The sequence below is a fragment of the Anarrhichthys ocellatus genome, unplaced genomic scaffold, assembly GCF_004355925.1.
Source record: "Anarrhichthys ocellatus isolate YVR2014 unplaced genomic scaffold, GSC_Weel_1.0 scaffold3, whole genome shotgun sequence".
Taxonomy (NCBI): Eukaryota; Metazoa; Chordata; class Actinopteri; order Perciformes; family Anarhichadidae; genus Anarrhichthys; species Anarrhichthys ocellatus.
The window spans coordinates 10,222,321-10,235,053 of record NW_022280033.1 but is presented as its reverse complement, the minus strand read 5'-3'; the positions used below and the strand labels follow the sequence as shown (position 1 = coordinate 10,235,053).

Sequence of the window (12,733 nt, the reverse complement as noted above, 5' to 3'; positions counted from 1 at the left end):
GTTTAGTGTGTGTGTGTGTGTGTGTGTGTGTGTGTGTGTGTGTGTGTGTGTGATGGTTGTGGTTTGAGCTGCAGATTAATAAGCTGCTAATTGGCCTGCTGGGTATTAGGTGTGAGGTGAGTGAGCTGAGACAGCTCTAGGGCGTGGTTCGCTAGGTCTTGGGTGGGAAGCTGTGACAAAAGAAAGTGATATGAAAGAGTGTGATAAAGGAAAAGAGATTTAATGTCTGCAAAGAATGAAATAAAACCTGACATATTCTCAAACTGCGATTGGATGCAGTGCTGTGAGTAAATGCCAGTACCACATGATCCTCAAAACATGTAGCTCACAGGACTCACAGAATCACAGGGGAACAAGCCTGTGTTGAACATCTGTGCACACTGTACATCATAAACCATCATTTTACCTGTCCAGAAGCGTCAAATGCAATTCCATTCTGAGGATTGTGCCAAGCTTGACATAGGTAAGATGAAGTGGTGTAATGATTTACAGCTGTAGAAAAGAAAACTAAAAAAGGATAGACAGAGAGAATGTTAGCAGGAGAGCGGATCGGGTTTCTTCCTGGAGACTCCCTGGCTCCTTTCTCCCATGAGATCTCTGCCTAGTTGGCACAATGCAGCTGGCTTCCTGCCCTCAGTATCCTAACTCCGACTACCACAACCCACCTACTCTCTCTACACTAATAAGCACCCCCCCCCCCCCCTGCACACAGGCCAATTAACTTGTTGTCTCAGATGGTTACACAGTATATTTTCCCTTTCATACTTGAGCACGGCTCTACATCCTTACATTGACCAGCTCCGCTCTCTGTATCCTTTCCCCTGACTCGTCAACACCTTAGTGGTAATTCACAGATCAAACAAAAAAAGGAAGTAGTGTTTTAAAGTCTGTTTATACATCGGTTCCAGTCATCCAGGCATGGAGAGCAGAAGCGTCATGTATTGGTGCTGAAGACTGAGCTGCGGTAACATTAGCATGCGGTCAGCTGAGGGTTGGAGGTGGTAATGACCCAGCGGATTACAGCAGCCATCAGTCATTTAGCCATTAAGCCATGTTGGCTTGTCACCCTTGATAGTATTTAGAGAACACCAAAGGAAATACAATATAGTGTATAAGCACATACAGATTGATGTACATGAATGTGCTTAAATATGCAAGCACATTAATATACCTGTAAACCTGCACACACACACTTACACTGATGTTTTTCGAGGTCCTGCATGTGGTGCAACTCTGTTACCGCCCTCCTTCTGTACCCTTGTTGGCTCTGCCAGCCAGACGCATATAGAAACCTGACACCAGTCCTTTACATACTTATAGAGCCTCACATCTCTGCCAACTGCATAAAGCTCAACCAGAAATACAAACCCAACACTACCACCCAACGCGACACTGAAATATCCCTCAACCTATTTCCCATTATTTGTGATTTTAGCTGTCTGAAAACACATGTTTGTGTGTAGGACTGCAACAATTCGTCATTATCGATTAATTAGTCAATTATACTTGATTTATCCTTTTGTCTGTACTGCGTTAAACGCCAGTCACAGTCTCCAATATTACATTTCTCCAAGATGACATTTTCAAATAGCTTGTTTTGTCTGTTCAATATTCAATCATAGAAGTCTAAGAAAACCTGCACACTTTGGAAGCTATAATGAGCAATTTGTTTTTAGTTTTATTTGCTTTAAAAGTGATAATTTGACAACTGAAATAGTACATTTTCTGTCAATCAACTAACCAGTGAATTGTCTAATCATTTCAGTTCTAACAGTACGACAGAAAAGTTACACAACATAGTATTATTTTCCTATGATGAAACATGTTTATGGTCATAATTTTTCCTCTCCTTCCTCGGTCACCCCTCAGGTCTCTCCACGGCAACGAAATCTCAGAGCTTCCTGATGGCATCTTCAATGATGTGGCCTCACTCTCCCACTTGTAAGTAGTAACACCCACAGACACAGAGACACACGCACACACACACACACAACTGTATGCCCCAATGGAAGCCTATGTGATAATGTCTGCATTTACCACTCAGTTTGTGAAGACTATACACATGTACGCTAACACAGACACACACACACACACACACATTCAGTCACAGAGGGGGTCTGGTCAGACAGCCGGAGAGCGTGGCTCACAGTGGCCTGTCTGTAGTCCTCTTTGGTGGGCTTCACATGAGCCAAGCCCTCCCTTAATCAACCGCAGTCCTGTGGTTGAAGTAACACACAGACCCCTGTACTGTCTCATCTCCCTGTCACATCTCCAAAACACACACACACACACACACGTTTGCTAACACACAGACCATTATCCATGGTCTGTGGACATTTGTGCTTGTTTTGGTTTGTTTATTTATGTCTGTAATTTTGTGTGAGGTGTATAGGCGTAGTGTGGTTGTGCATGTACTCGTGGACATGTGTAAAACTACAGTCTCAGTATCATAGTCTAGTATCTTTGCAGTGTGTCCTCTGCCATCCAGCCTCGATATTCACATCATCCCTTGACAGTCACTGATCAATAGGCCTATCAGTGTCAGAGTTGGAGATGTCGAAGGGGGGATAGAGAGGACTAAACAAAGACATTTTTAGGATGGCTGTACAGCAGTCAAGGCTGCAGGAAAACAGGGTGAAGGAAGGGATGGAGGGCAGCCATTGATCCACAGTCACAGTCAAGTGGCTTTCATGTTAGCAGATGTCAGGTGTCAGCTATTGGCTGGGCCTGAAAGATGAGCCTGTGTTCCACCGTAATGGAACAGCATCGATTCAGGAGTGTTTGTGCATACAGCAGGACAGAGCACAGCATTGATTCACGACCACCATGACAGAAGTGGTGCCTTCTGTTTGCACCTTTGTCTACAATTGAGAAGACATTCTCCAAATGATGTATGCACAAAGTGGCATTGAGCATTCAACTTTAAGTATTCTGTGTTCTTTGAGAAGAAGTGGTTTATTTCTATGGTACACAAAGTTGAGCTGGTTTTATTTACGTAAGGTTGTAGGGACACCTGCTGTTGATAGAGTGTATTACAGTGGATGGCAGAATTTGTTACTGAACAAAATGAGGCTGAAGAGTATAACAAAGCCACCCTAAATCATGAAACCACTGATAAGTTTATCTACCTATTAGGGCAATTGGTGCCAACCCCTTGCACTGTGACTGTCGCCTGCGCTGGTTGTCTGACTGGGTGAAGACCAGCTACAAAGAGCCTGGCATCGCCCGTTGTGCTGGCCCGCAGGGCATGGAGGGCAAGTTGCTGCTCACCACACCTGCAAAGAAGTTTGAATGCACAGGTGAGTTATTGTGATGGACACGGATATATGATATAAGCAGCACAAGTATCTACATGCAATTCATTCTTAACGGTCTGGTATTTCTTAGGCGATGTGGACTCTACAGTGCTGGCCAAGTGTAACCCCTGTCTGTCCAGTCCCTGTCTGAACCAAGGCATCTGTCACAGCGACATGGCGGAGATCTACCGGTGCAGCTGTCCTCCGGGATTCAAGGTGAGAGCTACACAATGCTACCACCGATTTGTGAACATCCTCTATGTGTTGCAGGGTCTTGAAGGATGCATGATTTATAGCAAAAAAATAATTATATTAATTAATATTATATTATATATATATATGATTTGCCTTTCACTGTCCCAGGGCAAGAACTGTGAGACAGCTCTGAATGCCTGTGTGAGTAACCCATGTGCCAACGGAGGAACCTGCCAAGTGAATGTGGATGAGGAGGGGCAATACAGGTGAGGAAGCCGAGCTTTGAAATCGTATTTATCTCACAAAGAAGAGATGAATGATGATGTAATGAGTGTGTGTACGTTAATCGCAGTTGCACATGTCCACTGGGCTTCGAGGGCCCCACTTGCCAAACCAACATTGACGAATGCGAGGACAACAACTGTGAGAACGGCGCGACCTGCCTCGATGGAGTCAACAACTACACTTGTTTTTGTCCCCCCTACTACACAGGTTAGTGCGTGCAGGACAGTTTGACTCAAGAAGCAACTGCACTGCAAAAAAAATCCCCAAGTCTGATACTTGAAATAAGCTAAGCCATCTACTTTTCAGAGACCAAGTGGAAATGGTTTTTCAGGTTTAATAATTTCATGCGAGTATTGCTTGACCGGATTACTATCTTGGATTTTAAAACATATTAAATTGATCATGCTGTAACAATAAATTGCTGCAAGACTTACTTGTTTTTGCCGGATGGTTCTTTCTCTGTGTTGTGCAACAGTTCACACTTTTTTTTTTTAAATACTTGTTTCGGTGTAGGGGAGATGTGCGAAGAAATGGAAGATGTGTGCGCCCCAGGACGGAGCCCCTGCCAACATCAGTCTACCTGCCTCATCACCTCCACTGGCCCCAAGTAAGTTTTTGCTGTCAGCAACATCAGATGCAGTAAAAAATGATGACTTCCTATAGTGAAAAATAGACGTCTGTAGCTTTTGATTCCAGTGTTGTGTTTGTGTATTGCAGGTGTGTGTGCTCTCCTGGTTATGTCGGTGATGACTGCAGTGTAGACTATAATGACTGTGAGGAGCATCGTTGTCAGAATGGAGCTCAGTGTGTGGATGAGCTAAATGGATACTCCTGCGTCTGTCCTGGAGGATTCAAGTGAGAGGAGCACACATTTAACACAGGCTTTATGTTGGCTGCATAGTTTCGTCTGCTCCACTACCATCGTCCTTCTTCTCTGTCTCTCTATAGTGGTCAGTTGTGTGAGGTTCTCCCATCTCCACTCTCCTTATGTGAGCTGGCCGACTGCCAGAACAATGCACCATGTGTGGAGCGAGGCGGGCGTGCCCTCTGCCAGTGTCCTCCGGAGTTTGGGGGTCCGCGCTGCGAGAAGCTGGTCAGCGTCAACTTTATCGACAGAGACTCCTACCTGCTGCTCTCTGACCTCAAGAACTGGCCGCAGGCTAACATCACCTTACAGGTATCCACAGAGTGTGTTAATGAGTGAATGATTTCTGAACATGATTTCTGTGTGTATACACGCTGCCTTTCTGAGACCTGAATAATTCAAACACCCTATATGCAAACATTTTCGCTCTGTAGGTGTCAACAGCTGAGGATAATGGCATCCTGCTGTACAATGGGGACAATGATCATATTGCAGTGGAGCTCTACCAAGGCCATGTCAAAGTCAGCTATGACCCCGGCAGCCTGCCAGGACATGCCATCTACAGGTAAGCTGCCTTTGAAACAGTGAGGTTTACTCTAACTGTTAGCTTGTGAAAAGGTGGCATTTGTATGTTTCTTCTATCTTATGTCCCATCTCTGTTTTCCTTTGCCAGTACTGAGACGATCAACGATGGCCAGTTCCACACTGTGGAGCTAGTGACCTTTGACCAGATGGTGAACCTGTCCATTGATGGGGGTCTCCCTACAACAATGGACAGCTTTGCGGCGGTGCGGCCCCTCAACGGGGAGGCTCCACTATACGTGGGGGGTAGGGGCCCTCTCCAGAACACACCTCCCTCCTCTGCAGGCACTCTTAACTACTACACTACTGTCAATCACCCTCCCCCTCCCCCCCCCTCGCTTTGTCACCACTGCAACCAACCCCTCCCCTCAACCCTATCCTCCCTCCACCCACACCATCCCCACCTTCAGTCATGACTGTGTTTGCTAGGGGGCCACACATTAATTCGCAACAAATAAATATGCACATATGCGCCATATTCGCAATGAATAAATGACCCATTCCACCTTGACAAATAAAACATAACTCTCAAAAATGAGATTTTTGATTATAACCTATAGTGAACATACAACACACCGTTTAATAGTCGCTTGTCAAACATTTCTTACACTATGTGAAGTATGCCCTCTAGTGACTACCATAAGAACTACCAGACAGTCTTAACTTCAGATTATTTCTATATTTGCATGGATGTGTGGAAGGAGTGGCTCATAATTGGTACAGTGTGTTTCAGTGCTGTGATGTGTTGTGCTGTTCTTCATTCATGCAACACTACAGGAGACGTTTTCCCATAACACTTTTGCCTTTTGCTGTAATTTGTTTCAAGGATGATGTGTCTTGTGGTGCAAATGCAAAATATCAAAGCCCATTTAAAAAAAAAAAAAAGAGTAGATTCATTTGACAAATTGTATAAGCACTGTTGGGATACCCATATTTGAAATGCCTTCCTTCATTACACTCATACCAGCCCTGTGTTAGTCGTCTGTCTGTGATCCAGTATGCATGTCTTCACACCTTTTTAAAGTCATCTGTTTTCCCCCTCCTCCTCCAGGCATGCCAGTGGATGTACATTCCGGTGTGTTCCGTCTCTGGCAGCTCCAGAACGGTTCCAGTTTCCATGGCTGTATCCAGAACCTATACATCAACAATGAGCTCCAGGACTTCACCAAGACACAGATGAAGCCTGGCGTGGTACCGGGCTGCGAGCCCTGCAAGAAGATCTACTGTGTACATGGCATATGCCAGCCTGATGGGTTCCAGGGACCAGTATGCCACTGCCAGCCAGGCTGGAGTGGGCCGCACTGTGACCAGACAGCTACCAACCCCTGCCAGGGCAGCAAGTATGTTAGCGAATGGAATATAAATATCAGATACATATTGAACAGTAAACATCTTACTGCCCTTTGTCTTACCACACAATGGGCAGTGGGGAAAGAAGTGCTCAAATCCTTTACTTAAATAATAGTACCAATACAACAACACAATGTAAAGATGCACTGTTACACGTATTGCCATCAAAATACCATTTAAGTAAAAGCACAGAAGTATCATCAGCAAAATGTTCTCAAAGAATCAAAAGTTAAAGTACTTCTTCTGCAGAAAAAAATAGCCCCTGTGACTGATTTATTATAAAGCATTTCCTTGTTAGACTGTTGATACTGATACAACAACGACGATGAAGTGGCATTTTACTGTTGTATCTTAGGTGGAGATAGTTTAATCACTTTAGGTACTTTAGTTCAAGGATTCTCAACCTTCTGTAACTTAAGGCACACTTCTAATTGGTTGATTTTTGAGGACCACCTTCCCAAATGCATAAGAAAAAAACATGACAAAAAAAGGAGGAAAAATAAACATGGCTGTAAATATGTGTTATGCCAACATAAATATGCTGCTTATCCTCACCTGTCACTGCCCCAACATCCAAATGTAATGTATTCATTAAATGTAGTTGTGAACCTTTTTTTCGATGCATCAAATCATGATACTGCTTTTGAAACATAAACTTAATTGATTTATAGGAATTTGATCAACGTGGTTGTGTCTTACTAGGTGTGTCCATGGAAAGTGCATCCCTCTGGACACTCAGTCATACCGCTGCGAGTGTGAGGAGGGTTACCGCGGTGCCCTGTGTAACCAACAGGGAGAGCTGTTCAACCCCTGCCGTCGCCTGTCCTGCAAACACGGCCGCTGTCAGATCTCAGACACAGGAGACGCCTACTGTCACTGTGAAAGTGGCTACACTGGGGAACTTTGTGACGCAGGTTGGTTTTCTCTTTGTCAGTCTGTAATTCTAAAGGGGAAAAAAACGTTTAAGAAGGTGCTATGATTAAGTCTTAAACAACATCTTCCGAGGTATAACATTTCTTAGCTTGTTTTTAACATGTATATTTGTCTAAAAAGGTTTAATGCTGAAATTTGCGTGAATATAATCATTGTGTAGGACGCTGTGTAGTTTATTTATGGAATCCTGCGAGAGTCACCTTGTCTGAAAAGGACCACCAGGGCTCTTACTGACCCACTGACTGCTGCTCGATAACAGTACGCAAAGTTTTCGGACACATGTTTGAAGGACTTCTCCTATGACATGTTCTATGACATTACTTTATGATGACATTTTTGATGTCATTTATGACGTATAGTTCTTTGACTTCTTTTACTTTTTTATGACATCCTATACTATCACTTTTTTATGACATTTTTAAAACAGACTATCACTTTGCATGCGTCCTTGCCGGCAACAACCGTAGAAGGCATAATGTCTTGCGGTTGTCCGTCCATCTGCACCATTCTTGTGAACACAATATCATTGTTTGTCATTAATAACATACTCTATCACAACTTTTTATAACTTTTCTAATTACTTTTTACGACATACTATACTATGACTTTTCTATGACATTTCATTATGGTATACTATATTATCACATTTTTATATTATTGTGGCATTATATATTTTGTCTTTAATTACTATTTTATTACATTAATTACTTTTTTATTACTATTATTATGACTAATTATATTCTTTATGATGTACTCTATTGGGATTTTTTATGGCACTGTATACTATGACATACTGTACTATGACTTTTTATATTACATTTTTGTATCACTATACTTTCAACATTTGTTATGATTTTTCTACATGACATTTTTTTATGACATTTTCATGACTTCTTTAATAACAAATATGTTTGTTGGCATAATAATGTTCGTATAGGGAACAAGATTTTTTTCCAACTCTTGTGTATTAGTGATTTTATTCTTCTTAAAAATCTCTTATTTTGTGCTTTGTTCCCACCCCGTCTATCTGAATTTTGTTAGCAGTTCGATGCGGTCTAAAAAAGGTGTCTAATATAACTTCAGGATTCCTGCCTATACCCTGACTATGTACCCTGGTTAAGTTAATCTTCGGGTCTTTGTCATGTTTTCCAGAGTCTGAATGCCGAGGGGAACCTGTGCGAGACGTCTACCAGGTACAGAGAGGCTACGCCATCTGCCAGACGACGCGCATGGTTTCTTGGGTGGAGTGCACTGGAGCTTGCGATACGGGGGCCTGCTGCGCCAGCCAGCGAATGAAACGCCGGAAATACACCTTTGAATGCAGCGATGGAACCTCCTTCAGCGAGGAAGTGGAAAAGACCATCAAGTGCGGCTGTATGGCCTGCATGTAGCACCATTCACTCACATTTCCTGCCGCTGCCGCCGAGCAGAAGATAGAGAGAAAAGAAGAAAGAAAGAGGACTGGAGTAAAGTGAGGGAGGGAAAGAAAGAAAAAGAGAGAGTATAAAGAATATATATAAAACCTCTATCTATATATTATGGACAACAATGTTTGTAAAATAGGACATTTCCTCCCCTTCCAAGGGTGTGTGACCTACAGTAACACAGAGAAACCAACATCATGAGCAACAATGTAGAAGTGACAACAACAGCAACAGAACCATTGTATCTGCAACATTGTTCCAAGGGGGTCCAGAGATTTCAAAGGTTTTGCATTCAGAGTGAGGCATCCCTCCAACCCAAATTACCCAGTGTGAATTCCCCATCCATCTGTGAGGCATCTGACAGCCTATAGCCACCATCCACCATCTTTGCTTCATGGAGGCAGTGAGGACATTGGGCGTCCAGCCTGGCTAAGAGTGGCAAAAGAGAGGAAGAGAAAGACAAAAAGAGAGAAACAGAGGGATGACAAGAGAGCTGGACCGTTGGACTTGGCAAAGCTATCTTGAGTTGAGCTTGGCTGGGTTACCTGGAGAGGGCTGGATATGGTTTGGGTTGAGTTAAAGTTGTTGTTGGTTTGGTGTAGTACTTTCTCTGCCGGGATACACTCATCCATCCACACATGCACATGTAGAAGTGAACAAAGAAAAGTGAGGATTAGAGTGGCACATAATCCAGTGCGGATGTCGTGACTTTGAGGCCAGTTGGTCTGGTGTCACAGTTGTTTGCGGTGAGGTTCCGTAACATAGAAACTCCATAAGAATAGAGACTGCACTGACTAGCAGCACTGAAAATGACAGTCGTAGACCTCTCTAAAGTACACGACCACACGCATGGGATACACACAGCCTCAACACTTGTAAGAGGGAGAGGGCTTGTGTGGTTCAACTATGTATTCTGTTCGTATAACAAACCAAACCTGGTGCTGGCAGTGCCCAGTGGTTATCATTCCCCCCAGCATGGATTGCCTCAGGGTTAGGGTGATTTGCATAATCCCACCCCCTTTGAGCAGGAGGCTGTTTAGCCCTGCTCGTCTTGATGCCTGCAGTATTAAACTTGTGCAAACTGTTGCATGTGTGGAGAAGAGTTTGCCAACAAATATGTAGAGCTTCTTAATATCATTATACATCTTATCAAAAAAAAGGTTGCAGACTCATCTTCTGATTTTTATTTTGTTCCGTCTAATTTCTCATATTGATTTGCTTTTATTTTTTGTTGTATTTTGTCTCATGATGTAACCTAACTCCTTTAGCCGCCCCCCCAACAACTCTTTATATAGAAATGCCTAACAGATTCTAATATATATATTTGTATTTCATTTTGGTATAGTATTTTTCTATGTTAAAGAGTAAGTCTGTTTCTGGAAGCTTTGGGACTGGTGGTAAGGTATTCAGTTGGTTCCCTAGCTGTTTTTATTGGTTGATCTCACTTGCTTCAACAAGGTAATTAATTACATTAATTGGCCAAAAAATACAGCAGATGGTTGGCCTTGTTGTATAGGAGGCAGTATTGGTCTATAAATATGTTTAATATTGTATATGTTGTCTTCCATGTGAATATTACATATAATTCATGAGAGTCTGTGCTTGATTTTATTTATTTTATCTAAAGGCATTTTCCTGTAGAAAGTGAAAGGCGTACATGTTGCTGACTTTCAAATATTTTCTAAAATTTCAAAAAAGAACAAAAAAGGTAAAATAATGAATAAAAATAGCATAAAAATCTGTAAGGTATTTGTAACATCACTTGCTAACGAGTTATGACAGTGTTGTCCTGCTCTCTGGCTCAGACATTCCTCATTTGCTACGAGGAGCCGGAGAGGACAGAGCCGGGGTTAAGAAAGGTTCCCCTCAAATTGACCTTGTAATTACCATACCACACTTCAAGGCTTCTGATTGTTTTCATGTTCATTTTGTTGAAGTGTTGGGTTGTATTTCTATCATTTTATTTTGAGAGATGTTTGCCATAGGTGTTTTTTTTTTTTAGTTCAACAGAGTTAAAGTAGTCAAGCTCAACTTATCATAAGCTGCTGTCAAGCCAGAAGAAAGAGGATGAAATGTCCTTCTGAGGACAATGATCATGTTTAAGGTATCATCCTAGATTTGTCTGAAGAGGCAACTGTGTGAAGCATTACATGCCCCATTACTGACAGATCATAAAGGAGGAAGATCTGGACATTTCAATGTCTGTCAGTTCTGAGTGGCTATCCACACACAGAAGAAAAAAAAAGAAGAAATGGTGCCAATTGCAGTGAACACAACAGTCATACCTGAATGTATAAATGTGTATAGATACATATGACCTATGCTTATTCATGAAGTGGTAACTTTTAGCTGTTAATTAGTTTCCAATGTAAGATATAGAGATCACATACTGTTCAATAAGTGACAGTCCATCAGGATGGCTTCAGGCATTGCTCTCCCTGCAGATTGGGATTGTGTTTATTCATTTTGCTGATCTAAATCTTAAGTCTCTTTATTGTGTGACAGGCTGCAGAGCCAGATATCAGCTTGGTGCAATGGACACAGAGCTCCTATTCAAATTGCTACCCATGTTACCTTTGTTTTACATGCTGTTGATGTGATCCCAGTAGTGTACAATAACATTAAGGGTACTGATGAACAGTCACTGTAACTCTTAGGCTGTGTGCGCCTCGTAAAGGTGCATATTTAGTTGAATGTGGCTTTCTTTTCATGTCTCCTTTCCTTCCTCTGCACTGATCTGTACTAGACTGGTGCGTTCAACTTCCCGGTAGACATCTTAGTGGTGCTTGTGCTATATTGAGATGTAATTCAGTTATCTGGTCACATGACCAGAAACACAGATTTACCATCCTATGAACTATATACATAAATATGTTATTGTAAACAACACAATGTCTCTGTTGTATTGAACTGGTGCAAAAGCTTAAGAAATATCCCTCGTTGGGTTCAGTCTATTTACTTTGTTACAGGATTGATGGTGGGATTTAACTGAAAAACTCCCAATAATGCTGAATGTATGTAGTGCCACCGACAAAATGTTTACCAAACCTCCACTCTTTTTCATTAATTAAACTTAAATGTGTGTGCTTTTAACAAAGTTGTCTTTTTTTTAATCTTTTACTTAATGTCTAATTTGTTATTTTACAAAACATAAAAGTATAACATTTTAAGCCAATACAGATGAGAAGTCCTTAAAGGGCTCACAGAAAATGGATACTAATCTATCATGGGATATGATCAAAAGCTCCAGAACGGCGACTAAATGGATTCAATGTGTGAGATTTGTTGGGTTTTTCAAGCTCAATAATTAAGTCGGATGTCGCTGCAGTAATAGTTTTTAGCATAGTTTCATAAAGTGAGGCCCGAGGGCTCCCTGGCTCATTTTGTACCCTGACAGTGACATAAAATGAAGTTTACATTTAAATTTCAATACTTCACTTTCAATAGCTTATATTTAATGCACTACTCGGCTTCTGTGTCAAACTGTGCCGTTTGAGAACCCTGGCATACTATGTGATGGAAAAATGTCATCGTATAGTATGCCATTATAATACCATTAAAAATCACTTATAATATAATGTGCCATAAAACATGTCATAGTATAGTAGTGTAGTATGCTATTCAAATATTATTTGAAAAGTGGAAGTATAGTTTTCCTAAAAATATTGTAGTGCAGAGTACCATAACAAGTTTAGCATAGTACGCCATTAAAATATGTATGGTAGGCCATTACTTAGAATCGTCATCAATGGCATCAAAAAGTCATAGTATAGCATGTCGAAAAAAGTAAAAAAGTCATAGTA

The 12,733-nt window shown here is 41.7% G+C and overlaps 1 protein-coding gene across 4 annotated transcripts in view; it reads left to right on the top strand.

Moving 5' to 3' along the window:
* slit1a (slit homolog 1a (Drosophila)) overlaps positions 1-12,044 on the top strand; it is an 83,414-nt gene extending 71,370 nt beyond the window's left edge. For 2 of the 4 annotated variants that reach the window (XM_031879144.1, XM_031879136.1), the window contains 13 exons: positions 1,870-1,941; positions 3,136-3,299; positions 3,388-3,512; positions 3,660-3,757; positions 3,844-3,983; positions 4,290-4,383; positions 4,494-4,631; positions 4,725-4,953; positions 5,076-5,206; positions 5,315-5,469; positions 6,275-6,563; positions 7,276-7,487; positions 8,659-12,044. In XM_031879144.1, coding sequence (XP_031735004.1) covers positions 1,870-1,941; positions 3,136-3,299; positions 3,388-3,512; positions 3,660-3,757; positions 3,844-3,983; positions 4,290-4,383; positions 4,494-4,631; positions 4,725-4,953; positions 5,076-5,206; positions 5,315-5,469; positions 6,275-6,563; positions 7,276-7,487; positions 8,659-8,897 — 2,086 coding nt within the window. In that variant the 3' untranslated portion in view covers positions 8,898-12,044. Of the gene's footprint in view, positions 1-1,869; positions 1,942-3,135; positions 3,300-3,387; positions 3,513-3,659; positions 3,758-3,843; positions 3,984-4,289; positions 4,384-4,493; positions 4,632-4,724; positions 4,954-5,075; positions 5,207-5,314; positions 5,509-6,274; positions 6,564-7,275; positions 7,488-8,658 lie in introns of all 4 variants that reach the window. The other 2 variants (XM_031879126.1, XM_031879117.1) reach the window with 1 other exon arrangement.
* Positions 12,045-12,733: the final 689 nt, after the last annotated feature.